This window comes from Dendropsophus ebraccatus, chromosome 15, assembly GCF_027789765.1.
Source record: "Dendropsophus ebraccatus isolate aDenEbr1 chromosome 15, aDenEbr1.pat, whole genome shotgun sequence".
Lineage (NCBI taxonomy): Eukaryota > Metazoa > Chordata > Amphibia > Anura > Hylidae > Dendropsophus > Dendropsophus ebraccatus.
Window position 1 is genome coordinate 20022878 of NC_091468.1, and position 14637 is coordinate 20037514.

General features: G+C 40.5%; 1 protein-coding gene across 1 annotated transcript in view; it reads right to left on the minus strand.

Annotated features, from left to right (window-relative positions):
* EPAS1 (endothelial PAS domain protein 1) overlaps positions 1 to 14298 on the minus strand; it is a 101558-nt gene extending 87260 nt beyond the window's left edge. Inside the window, exon 1 of the mRNA XM_069955436.1 lies at positions 13835 to 14298. Within this exon, the coding sequence (XP_069811537.1) occupies positions 13835 to 13860 (26 nt within the window). The 5' untranslated portion in view covers positions 13861 to 14298. The remainder of the gene's footprint in view (positions 1 to 13834) is intronic.
* Between the last annotated feature and the right edge of the window lie 339 nt (positions 14299 to 14637).

Here is a 14637-nt window from a genome sequence, read left to right on the forward strand (position 1 = left end):
TCCTATAGGAAGCCTTAAAACATGACTGGAGATTTAATTACCCAACCTCCCTTAAAAGGGGACATTACCTATCTGTAGACAGCACCCTGCTCTTTAGTGATGAGGGGCAACAACCCCTAAATCAGCTGTCTACAGATCGGTTACTTCCCCTTCTAGGGAGGTTCTGGCTTATTATATCCCCAGTCATGTTCTAAAGTTTCTTAAAGGAGTCAAATACTGACTTGGAGACAAAGCTACATCCAAAAGGTGGCATCAGAGTGCTGGTTTTCTTATCCTTCGTCTCACATCTTGAAGGGTCACTTTAAGATTTAAAGTGTAACTGTCATTTAAATGTCATTTTTCAGAAATCAATAAATATCAATAGTACAAGCGGTTTTAAGAAACTCTGTAATAGGTTTTATTAAGCAAAAGAGTTTCCTTCTGTACTCAAAAAACTGTTTTCCTACCTCCCCCATCACTTCAGAAGAAGCAGGATTTGTGTCCATTATGGTCTATGGAAAGGGGAGGGGCCAAGGGGGATGAGTGAGCACGGAGAGCCGATAAGGCAGCTCTGCAAAACACTACATCCTGCAGTCTTCTCTTGCCAAGCTCCCAGACTAGTAGTGACCTTTCTGACCTGTAAATGCAGCATTTAATCTGCCCAGACAATCTGCAAACAGTGGGACTGCTTGTCTGCTCTTCTTGCTCACTCATCCCCCTCCCCCTCCATAGGTTATAATGGGACTCAGCAAACTCGTCTTCGCTTTGCTCCTCTGTAAGTGCCCTATTCCACCGGACGATTATCGTTTGCATAATCGTTAACGATTAACGATCTCAAACGACCGCTATTGCAAAAGACCTGAAAACGTTCACTCATTTCCATGGAACGATAATCGTTACTTATGATCGTAATTGCGATCGTTTTTCTTCGCTATTTATTCGCTATTGCGTTCGTATCTATTGCAAACCACCGAACGTTGTCTTATTCAATGCGAACGATTTGCGAACGTTTTGCGAACGAGCAACAATAAAAATAGGTCCAGGTCTTATAAAGCGATCAACGATTTCTCTTTCGGTCGATAATCGTTAACTGCATTTCAACCGAACGAATATCGTTTAGATTCGAAAGATTTAACGATAATCTGAACGATAATCGTCCGGTGGAATAGGGCCCTAATGTAGCACAGATAAGAAGCTTTTTGAGTGCAGAAAGAGGCTTTTTTGCCTTATAAAACCTATTACAGAGTTTCTTAAAATCACTTGTACTATTGATTTCTGCAAAAAAACCAAAAAACAAAATAAAAGAAATTAAATTAAATGATAGTTACACTTTAAATGGGAAGGAGACTTGAGACTACTCATAATTGGACCCTCTACCCAAGGTCCCAATTGCAGTTGCCTGGTCTGCATCTATGGTATGTATAAAGGAACAGCAGCCCTGTGTGATAACCTTCCTACATAAGAATCTAAGAAAACATAAATCCTGTTCCCCACCAATTCTATGTATCTTGCGCCATGTACTTATAGCACCGTACAGCAGGAGAGAGGTGACAGGGTTGTTCGTCAAGGCTAATAACAAGAGTGCTACCGTGTCCCAGCCGCCACCCAAAAATAAAAAAGACAATACAAAAAGTATCCAATAGAAAGGTGAGGTCAGGTGTCCAATGAAAAATAAGGATGCTGATGATTGTGCCGACCTGCTCACAGGGATATACAGTCTGACTGGCAAACAAGGACGTATAGTATAGTATATAGTATATAGTATTACATGATATAAGTCAGCATTACTTTGTTATCTATCTTAATTGCCCAATATAGAAAGATGTAGCAGAGCTGAACGTGTCATTTATCTTATAAGATCTATCTGTTACCTTTGTTTATGTAGTTACGTAATGAGTCAGAGAGTTAAGATAATGGCTGATTTACATGCAGCGTAAAACTAGAGATAACGCTTGGTGCCTAATGACAAACTCAGCTCTAAGCTCTAAGCTTTACCGCACAGCTCCCAGCTTTATGGAACAGCGTAAAACCAGACATAACCCTTTGTGCCTAATGACAAACTCAGCTTTACCATACAGCTCTCAGCTTTACCATACAGCTCTCAGCTTTACCACACAGCTCTCAGCTTTACCATACAGTCTCAGCTTTACCATACAGCTCTCAGCTTTACCATACAGCTCTCAGCTTTACCATACAGCTCTCAGCTTTACCACACAGCTCTCAGCTTTACCATACAGTCTCAGCTTTACCACACAGCTCTCAGCTTTACCATACAGCTCTCAGCTTTACCACACAGCTCTCAGCTTTACCACACAGCTCTCAGCTTTACCATACAGCTCTCAGCTTTACCACACAGCTCTCAGCTTTACCACACAGCTCTCAGCTTTACCACACAGCTCTCAGCTTTACCATACAGTCTCAGCTTTACCATACAGCTCTCAGCTTTACCATACAGCTCTCAGCTTTACCCTACAGCTCTCAGCTTTACTATACAGCTCTCAGCTTTACCATACAGCTCTCAGCTTTACCACACAGCTCTCAGCTTTACCATACAGTCTCAGCTTTACCATACAGCTCTCAGCTTTACCATACAGTCTCAGCTTTACCACACAGCTCTCAGCTTTACCACACAGCTCTCAGCTTTACCACACAGCTCTCAGCTTTACCATACAGCTCTCAGCTTTACCACACAGCTCTCAGCTTTACCATACAGCTCTCAGCTTTACCATACAGTCTCAGCTTTACCATACAGCTCTCAGCTTTACCACACAGCTCTCAGCTTTACCATACAGCTCTCAGCTTTACCATACAGCTCTTAGCTTTACCATACAGTCTCAGCTTTACCATACAGCTCTCAGCTTTACCATACAGCTCTCAGCTTTACCACACAGCTCTCAGCTTTACCATACAGCTCTCAGCTTTACCATACAGCTCTCAGCTTTACCACACAGCTCTCAGCTTTACCACACAGCTCTCAGCTTTACCACACAGCTCTCAGCTTTACCACACAGCTCTCAGCTTTACCATACAGCTCTCAGCTTTACCATACAGCTCTTAGCTTTACCATACAGTCTCAGCTTTACCATACAGCTCTCAGCTTTACCCTACAGCTCTCAGCTTTACCCTACAGCTCTCAGCTTTACCATACAGCTCTCAGCTTTACCATACAGCTCTCAGCTTTACCACACAGCTCTCAGCTTTACCATACAGTCTCAGCTTTACCACACAGCTCTCAGCTTTACCATACAGTCTCAGCTTTACCATACAGCTCTCAGCTTTACCATACAGCTCTCAGCTTTACCATACAGCTCTCAGCTTTACCACACAGCTCTCAGCTTTACCATACAGCTCTCAGCTTTACCATACAGTTTCAGCTTTACCATACAGCTCTCAGCTTTACCATACAGTCTCAGCTTTACCACACAGCTCTCAGCTTTACCATATAGCTCTCAGCTTTACCATACAGTCTCAGCTTTACCATACAGCTCTCAGCTTTACCATACAGTCTCAGCTTTACCATACAGCTCTCAGCTTTACCATACAGTCTCAGCTTTACCATACAGTCTCAGCTTTACCATACAGCTCTCAGCTTTACCATACAGCTCTCAGCTTTACCATACAGCTCTCAGCTTTACCATACAGTCTCAGCTTTACCATACAGTCTCAGCTTTACCATACAGCTCTCAGCTTTACCATACAGTCTCAGCTTTACCATACAGCTCTCAGCTTTACCATACAGTCTCAGCTTTACCATACAGTCTCAGCTTTACCATACAGCTCTCAGCTTTACCATACAGCTCTCAGCTTTACCATACAGCTCTCAGCTTTACCATACAGTCTCAGCTTTACCATACAGTCTCAGCTTTACCATACAGCTCTCAGCTTTACCATACAGCTCTCAGCGTTACCATACAGTCTTAGCTTTACCATACAGTTTTCATCTTTACCATACAGCTCTTAGCTTTACCATACAGCTCTCAGCTTTACCATACAGCTCTCAGCTTTACCATACAGTCTTAGCTTTACCATACAGTTTTTATCTTTACCATACAGCTCTTAGCTTTACCATACAGCTCTCAGCTTTACCATACAGCTCTCAGCTTTACCATACAGCTCTCAGCTTTACCATACAGCTCTCAGCTTTACCACACAGCTCTCAGCTTTACCATACAGCTCTCAGCTTTACCATACAGCTCTCAGCTTTACCATACAGTCTTAGCTTTACCATACAGTTTTCATCTTTACCATACAGCTCTTAGCTTTACCATACAGCTCTCAGCTTTACCATACAGCTCTCGGCATTACCGTGCAGCTCTCAGCTTTACCATACCAGTCTCAACTTTACCATACCACTCTCGGCTTTACCGTACAGCTCTTAGCTTTTCCGTACAGCTCTCAGCTTTTCCGTACAGCTCTCAGCTTTACCGTACAGCTCTCGGCTTTACCGTACAGCTCTCGGCTTTACCATACAGCTCTCAGCTTTACCATACAGCTCTCAGCTTTTCCGTACAGCTCTCTGTTTTACCGTACAGCTCTCGTCTTTACTGTACAGCTCTCAGCTTTACCGTACAGCTCTCAGCTTTACCATACAGCTCTCAGCTTTACCATACAGCTCTCAGCTTTACCTTACAGCTCTCAGCTTTACCGTACAGCTCTCAACTTTACCGTACAGCTCTCAGCTTCACCTTACAGCTCTAGGCTTTACCATACAGCTCTAAGCTTTACCATAGAGCTTTCAGCTTTACCGTACAGCTCCCAGCTTCACCACACAGCTCTAAGCTTCACCATACAGCTCTCAGCTTTACCGTACAGCTCTCGGCTTTACCGTACAGTTCTTAGTTTTACCGTACAACTCTCGGCTTCACCATACAGCTCTCAGCTTTACCGTACAACTCTCGGCTTTACTGTACAGCTCTAAACTTCACTGTACAGCTCTCAGCTTTACCGTACAGCTCTCATCTTTTCCGAACAGCTCTCGGACAGCTCTGGGCTTTACCGTACAGCTCTAAGTTTCACCATACAGCTCTCGGCTTTACCGTACAGCTCTCAGCTTTACCACACAGCTCTAAGTTTCACCATACAGCTCTCGGCTTTACCGTACAGCCCCAGCTTTACCACACAGCTCTAAGTTTCACCATACGGCTCTCGGCTTTCAGCTTTATCGTACAGCTCTCGGCTTTACCGTACAGCTCTCAGCTTTTTCGTACAGCTCTCAGCTTTTCCGTACAGCTCTCGGCTTTACCATACAGCTCTCAGCTGTGTTGTGTATACTTTATACAGTCTCTGTTGCACTCTGGCACTTTGTGGCGAGTTTCATAGAGCTATTCCTCCTAGTCACATCTGCTGCAGGTGAAACATAGTATTACATGATGCCTAATCAAACAGATGGGGGACCATATAACACATATGAGTGAGACTCAATGATTGAGGGCCAACAATTTACCGAATCAAATCCTACATTTATATGTTACATAACAAACTACCTAAAATTCTTGGAACTATCTTTGGAATGACCTGTGTGATAAAATACCTCGGTTGATGGCCCAATCTTCCTCTAAAAAGTAAGATATCTTACTTTTTTTTTACAGATTTAGCTCGGCTAAGTATCTTAGATCTAGTAAAGCTGACTGTGACATGCTCAGTGGGTTATCATAATTTACCAACAGTACAACATGACACAGTCAGCTCTGCTACATCTTATTCATACTAATGGTTACTATATATTTTTTTTTATAATTAGATTTCCTATGTACAACATCTATTCAATATAGTTTATGTTTCCAGAGACGCCAGCCCTAATAACCTCTACTGGAATCTAGTTCAACTGGAAGTGTCCCATCTCTGCTGGCCAAGGTTTTATGAGGACGTGAGTTATTCGCTCAGTCATAGGGCTGATTCCAAGTGATCAGGAGTCATACTACCAGGGCAAATAATGGTACATGGTATAGTGTAGTAACATAATAGTACATAGTGCAGTGTGGTTGTATAATATTATATAGTGCAATATAGTGATATAATAGTATAGAAGTCTTATAGAACATAGTATAGTAAAGTGATATAAGTATCTATGTAGTACAATGTAGCAGTATAACAGTATGAATAATAGTGTAACAGTACAAGTAATAGTACAAAAGTACAGTACATAGTGTGGTAGTATATAGTACAGGATGGATAATCTAACATAGTATAGAAAAGTAGTATAACCGAATATACTGTAGTACGGTATAGTGGTATAATAGTGTATATTACAGTGTAACAGTATAATAGTATATAATACAGAGTAGTAGTATAATAGTATATAGTACAGTGTATTAGTATAAGGCTCTATGTTCACACTACGTAAAACTACGGCCGTAGTCCAACCCACAAAACTACGGCCGTAGTTTTGAGGTTTATGCCTTGGCTGCAATATATACGAACTACGGTCGTACAATGCACACTAAGTATCAGACAACGGCCGTTGTTTTCACGGCTCTGTGAAAAATGAACATGTCATTTATTTCCGGCCGGTAATGTTCCAACTACGGCCATGGATTTCAATGCGGCCATGCACGGAATATTTATTTCTGCAAAATTAAACTTGATTTTGAAATAAAAAAAATTCTGAGTGGTTTATTGGGCTGGGCGCAGTATTCCAAATAAATGACTTGTTTCATCCAGCTCAGAAACAAGCAAAATTATACAACGGCCGTAGTTTCACAACTAGACCATATGGCCATATTTCTACCGTGGTTTCAAGCGCACACGTCCGGCCGGGTAAAAACAACGGCCTTTAATTTACGTAGTGTGAACATAGCCTAATACTGTATAGTACAGTGTAATAGTATAACAGTATAAAATACAGTGTAGTAGTATAATAGTATATACTGTAGTAGGCTATAGTAGTATAATAGTATATAGTACAGTGTAATACTACACAGTACAGTGTAGCAATGTAAAAGTACCGCACAGTAGTGTTATAGCACAGTATAGTTTAATAGCATATTGATGTAGTATATAATACAGTGTAGTAGTATAATAGTATATACTGTAGTAGGCTAAAGTAGTATAATAGTATATAGTACAGAGTAGTAGTATAATAGTATATAGTACAGTGTAATAGTATAATAGTATATAGTATAGTGTAATACTACACAGTACAGTATAGCAATGTAATAGTACCGCACAGTAGTGTTATAGCACAGTATAGTGTAATAGCATATTGATATAGTATATAGTACAGTGAACTATTTGTTCCTAGAACAGTGCTATAGTATATTGGCAAATAGTATAATATAGTAGTATAATAGTACATACTACAGTGTAAAACTCATAAAGTATATTGAAGTAGTATACTAGTATATAGTACAGTGTAGAAGCATAATAGTACGGAGTAGCAGGCACAGTATAGTAGTATAGTGTTGCATAGTATAGTGTATAATAGAGTGTAATGTGGTGGTACAGTAGCATACTATACAGTGTACCAGTCTATTATGAGTAGTATAATATATAATATTATATATTGGCACTATAAAAAGAGATTATTGTAATGATCCATAGTACTAGCATAGTAGTACGCAGCATTCAGTAGTAGTGTAACCGTGTGTGATCCAGTGGTATAAAAGAGGTCACAATAGTAAATGTTTTACTAGTAACTGTCAAGTAAATATAGGAAATACATGCAGTTAAATCATATTTAAAGGGGATGTCCACTTTCACCAGGAATGCAGCCTGTCTCATAACAGAACAGATCGACGTCTATTTGTATTGCTCTGTAATCTTTGTTGTTATCATTGTGCACACAGGACAGGTCACCAGTACAGGTTATGTGTGAGTCAACCAGTAAGGAATAGAGGCTGGCTCCAAAGTCACCTCCATATGAGGCTGTCTTCTGTGTCAGAGCCTGGGCCCACCGAGGATTCTCCTGTACTCTAGTGGGCCAGTCCTGCCCTGCTTGTAACACATAGATAAGACCATGGCCAGCAGTTCATATACAGCTCTCCTATACGGCCCTGTAGAGAAGGGGCGAATGTGGTTACAGTCACCAGAGGTGGGTACTGCTGGTCTTTAAAGCATAATATGGTGGCTCTACATGAGGACAACCTTATGGCCTTTGATTTCTAGTTATTTGCTAGACATCGGTTATAAACCACATCTCATAGACATCCTTTTATCCATGCAAGACAAAAAAGGAACAAAAATCATACAAACCTGCATAGCAACAACTGTGTGGTTGTATATACCATATCATAAGACATCATGTCAGCTGTTGTCACTCATTGCTGGAGCAAAAACTAGAACTCAATGGTTACCAGTGGGCTCGATATATAGACGACGTTACACATGTGTGGTCAGTTTGATGTATTTAATGGGGTACACCAGCGATTTTCTTTTATCTTTCAAATGAACTGTTTTCACAAAGTTATATTGATTTGTAAATACTTTTTAAAAAGATCCAGTCTTCCAGTACTTATCAGCTGCTGTATGTCCTGCATGAAGTGGTATATTCTCTCCAGTCTGACACAGTGCTCTTTGCTGCCACCTGTATGCAAGAAAAGAACTGTCCAGAGCAGTAGCAAATCTCCATAGAAAACCTCTCCTGCTCTGGACAGTTCCTGACATGGACAGAGGTGGCAGCAGAGAGCACTGTGTCAGACTGGAGAGAATATACCACTTCCTGTAGGACATACAGCAGCTGATAAGTACTGGGAGACTGGAGATTTTTAAATAGTTTAAGTAAATTACAAATCTATATACTTTTCTGAAACCAGTTGATTTGAAAGAAAAAGATTTTCGCCTGAGTACCCTTTTAATGTCTACCATTGATTTCAATGGGGTTTGTTGCTCAAGTCGAACACTCCACTATTGAAAAATGCTTTGACTCGAGCACTAGAGCATTTTAGCTCTCACTCAACACTAATAGTGACCCATGCTGTACAGCAGAGCAGCTCCAGCCCTGGAGGACTTGATGTAATACCACATTTCTCCAGTAGTGGCCACTGCAGAAAAATTATGCAGCTATTCACAGCGATTACAACTGATCACTAGAAGTTTCAGTTGTGGTTCCAATGATTCAGATGATCACGTTCGGCAGAGATGGGGTTGTACAGGTAGTAAACCCCCTTAAAGCAACCATTTAATTGAAGCGTTAACACAATGGGGGAGATTTATCAAACATGGTGTAAAGTGAAACTGTCTCAGTTGCCCCTAGCAACCAATCAGATTCCACCTTTCATTTTCCAAAGAGTCTGTGAGGAATGAGAGGTGGAACCTGATTGGTTGCTAGGGGCAACTGGGCCAGTTTCACTTTACACCATGTTTGATCAATCTCCCCCTATGACTATAAACGATATCAGGGGGGAGGCGAGGTCCATTCTATGCTAATGCAAGTGACTTGAAAGCAGGTTTCTCTGAGAGAGTTGCGGCCTGCACTTTTACTCGGCTTGGCAGGTCTCAATAGAAGGAAGTGAGCTATTGGACTGCTCGGAGAAGTCTTCCTGCAACAGACTTCAGATTCTGTGAACGAAACCGGCCCAAAGGAAAGACTCCCAATAGTCGGCTTCCTTTATTATGACTACAGGGGTGCGGGGTTCGCCCTGTTTTTTTTTTTTTCTTAGGTAGTCAGAAAATTTGTTCCAGTAAGACTAAATGACAGCTAAAGTGACAACGCTACTGTTTAGATGTAGCAGAGCTGGTTTGGTTGTTTAGCTTTTTGAGAATGCATTAAAGTTAAGATAAGTCCTATGTAACGTCGGACAACATGACCAGCTCTGCTACATCTCAGGCAATGCAGATTTAAACACACAAATATATATTATAAAAGCAATGCTTTCCTACAGGCCCATCCTTCACCCACCCCTTACAAGAGCAGCAGAGACGTGTTGTACCCAGAAATCAGGACCAGAATGCTAAAACAGCACGTAATATGAACATGAATCTATAAAAGTGTCACTGTCGTGTTTTTTTTGTGGAAATCAATAATCCAGGCGATTTTAAGAAACTTTGTAATTGCGTTTATTAGGCAAATATGCCATTATCTGCATTCAATAAGACTTTCCCCAGGTTCCCCCTCTCCCCTCCCTCCTCTATCTCATCCACTGCTTAGAATCAGTCGAGCCCTGTGTAACCTATGGAGAGGGGGGGAGGAGGGAGATTAGTCCCCAGCAGAGAGAAGAGAACATAGGATTACACAGTAGGACCTGTGTGAAAGCCAGTATTCAGAGGTCAGAGAGGTCAGTGCTGACTTCAGAGGAGATAGCCTGGTGATGTAGCTGTAAATTAACTCTTTGTTGTCCTGTTTTGGTGCCTCATCTCCCTCCACCCCTCCCCTCTCCATAGACAACCATGAAGACAGGGGGAGAGCTTCAAACTGCTTTTTCATGATAAAAATGCATTTTTCAACTACTACACCCAAATACAAGGTTTCTTAAAATCGCCTGTACTATTGATTTCTGCAATATATATATACATATATATATATTTATTTATTTATTTACTGCATTATCAGCTTCTGTCCTGCAAGAGATTGTAGAATGTAGCAGAGCTCAATCTGTCATTTTACTCTACATTCTGCATGGCCCATAAAAAAAAAAAAAGGTAGGGAATGTAGTCAAGCACTTGACATTTGGCTACCATAGATCATGTCTGTTTTATGGTTCTCCATGTGGCTGTAGGTAACTGTATAGCAGATTATAGCAACCTGTGGCACTTCAGTTGATGATGGGAAGACCCTGCTCAGACCCTGCTGTACCGTAACGTCAAGTATAATATTAATAATAATAATACTATGTAACAAAGACAACATCCACAAGCTGCGGTAGGGTAACAGGTTACACTTGTGTGCGCCCTGGGACGTCCTCAGGAACGCAATGTGAGAAACTATCAAAACAAATGGATCCTGTACTTACGAGTACTTACATACATAACACTGCACTATACAGCTATACGGCTATATAATGGTACAGACCACATCCACACTGCAGTATCCATAGTGTATTCTCTATATGGTGCATTACCTATAGCATATTAAATATAATTCTTTATACATTGTATATTTCATGTACAGTGCATGGTATATATTTTATATATTTATGGTGCATTATGGCTGTAGGTAACTGTATAGCAGATTATAGCAACCTGTGGCACTTCAGTTGATGATGGGAAGACCCTGCTCAGACCCTGCTGTACAGTAACGTCAAGGAACCATGCAATGGAGCCAATAGATAAATGACAAACTCCTTTCTGCTGCATCTGTAAGTTCAGATAACGCAGTCGTTTTGCTTCCAGTCCTACGTGACACCATAGATAACACAACTTCTACGTAATGACAGACGCAGCCCATTACGTCTCATCACCCCGATGGGAGTTATAGTACTGTACATTCCGCTCAGACTTCTCGGTAAATAACCCCCATTCCCCAGCTGACCCGCATAGACTATAATGACAGTAAGTGGTATTTTTAAGCCTTGTCTCATCTCACCCTCATGGCAGAAGAGTCTCCCACATACTAGTACGTCACCCTCATCCATACTCCATTCACATCTTTTGTCAGGGTGGAATCGACCCCTTCAAGAAAGAACTTGTCCATACAGATACCATCACCCCTGACACAAACAAACGTGGTCACAGAAACAAGCGGGCCCCCAGGAGCCCATCCATGTGTCACCTCCATTACAAACAACAGACTCTTCTCTCCAGCAATCCTCCATGCATTGTAGTGTATGAGCAGAGCTGAGTTTGTTATTACACTAACTACTAAGGTAACAGGTTGACTTCTAGTCTTATGTAATAGCATAACAGATGACTGGTGCCAAATGACAAACTTAGCTCTACTACATATAAAATATAATGTATGGTTGCAAAATAACAAGTGCCAAGTATAATAATAATAATAATACTATGTAACAAAGACAACATCCACAAGCTGCGGTAGGGTAACAGGTTACACTTGTGTGCGCCCCGGGACGTCCTCAGGAACGCAATGTGAGAAACTATCACAACAAATGGATCCTGTACTTACGAGTACTTACATACATAACACTGCACTATACAGCTATACGGCTATATAATGGTACAGACCACATCCACACTGCAGTATCCATAGTGTATTCTCTATATGGTGCATTACCTATAGCATATTAAATATAATTCTTTATACATTGTATATTTCATGTACAGTGCATGGTATATGTTTTATATATTTATGGTGCATTAATCACTTTATATATATACCAGACTATCCCTAGTACATTATATACCATACAGTATATTATACAGTATGTATAGGGCATTATATATAGTACAGCATACAGTACATAGTGTATTCTTTATATGATGCAATAGACCATGTACTGCAGTGTATTATATAGGTAGTGCACTAACCACAGTGTGTTATACATAGCACAATACCAATAATACCTACAGTGCACTGTATATAGTGCACCATGTGTAGTGTTATAAGTGTAATAGTGACCATAGAGTCTTATACTATAGATAGTGCTATACATAGTGCATTGTATATGGTATGTTTTATGGATATTGTACTAGCTATAGTGCATTATACATATAGTACATTGCATATAGTGTAATATATTATATTCATATTATACTAGCTATAGTGCATTATACATAGAGTACATTGCATATAGTGTAATATATTATATTATATGCATATTATACTAGCTATAGTGCATTATACGTATAGTACATTGCATATAGTGTAATATATTATATTCATATTATACTAGCTATAGTGCATTATACATAGAGTACATTGCATATAGTGTAATATATTATATTCATATTATACTAGCTATAGTGCATTATACATATAGTACATTGCATATAGTGTAATATATTATATTATATGCATATTATACTAGCTATAGCGCATTATACATATAGTACATTGCATATAGTGTAATATATTATATTCATATTATACTAGCTATAGTGCATTATACATATAGTACATTGCATATAGTGTAATATATTATATTATATGCATATTATACTAGCTATAGTGCATTATACATATAGTACATTGCATATAGTGTAATATATTATATTATATGCATGTTATACTAGCGTGCATTATATGTATAGTACATTGCGTATGGTGTAATATATTACAGTATATGTATATTATACTAAATATAGTACATTATAGATAGTGTGTATATATATTTGTCTATATATAATGTAATACACGTATATGATTGAGCATTGTGTTTTATCCATAGTTTATCATATATGTTATCTACTGTACATTATACATATATATACTGCTTTACACACAGAGCATATTACATATAGAGCATTATCTATAGTCCATTATGCATCCGTCACACTATAACACAGACATCTGTATACTATATATACAGTAGCGTTTTAATTTCAGGCATTAACCTTTGTACACATACAGTGCATCACTCCTCCTGTTGCTCTATGAAGCAGAGCTGAGTTTGTCATTTACGACACATTGCGATATCACTGGCAGTGATTTTTTTATTTATTTTTTACACATGACTGATATAACAAATTCAGCTCTGCTACATACAACAAATCTTTTACATGAACTGCGCCTGCGATAACTTCATCCACCACCGATCAGATTATTTTTTTCGACATTCGCCCATAAACAATTTTCCTATAAAATATAACATACATATTATACAAGTCCAAAAGGATCTGCACTACACCAGTGGCCACCATGGCTATAGACCTATCACCACTTCTTCATGGTCACATCTGGGTCATACCACCTTAAGAAATCCACACAATGTTGCAACAACAACAACAACTAGCTAAAGAGTCTAGAGAAGTGTGAGGTAATAGAAGGCACAGCAGCACAGCAGCACAGCACACAGCTTCTTACCTCTTCTTCTCCTTCTCTGCTGTCATGATGACTTTCTGCTCAGCTGTTCAGATAATCACAAAGTCACTGATAGTTCCTGACAATATTTAGGAGGCAAAGGAGCACCTGTAGCCTGGAGGGAGGAGGAGGGTGTCCAGGGAAGGGAAAGGGTTAACACAATAAAAAAAATATATACAAATAAAAAAAATATGTATATATAAAATCAAAAAGAGAGCGGTGTGAGTGAGGTGTCACCCAGTGCTGGGGCTGGCTATACAGTCTCAGGTCACTGCTGAGGATTGTATAGCTGCCCGGGGGGGCAGGGGGCACAGAAGTGGGGGGGGGGGGGGAGGGGAGGAAGAGACCAATGCACGGGGTATCCTGAGAGAGCGCCCTGTGCAGCCTGGGAGCCGGGATAGGAGCTGCCCCTGGTCTGCCGGTGGGTGGAGGGTCTCTGGCTATGGATTGCTTGTCCTGCTCCGGGAGAAGAAGCAACTTCAGCAGTGAATGCCCGCCCTGCCGGCAGCCACCCCCCCCGGCCCTGCCTCCTCCTCCCCCGGCCGCCCGGCACAGCGGCTGCAGGGTCAGGCAAGTTGACAGCGGACGCGAGAGAAGCCTGTGCTGGAGCTGGGAGAGAGCTGTGTGGTCAGAGAGGACAGAGGTCACAGGGCACATATACTGACTACAATATACAGCAGAGCCAGGACCCAGCATGGGAAAATACCTGTATATACACTACAGTATACAGCAGAGCCAGGACCCAGCATGGGATAATACCTGTATATATACTACAGTATATAGCAGAGCCAGGAACCAGCATGGGA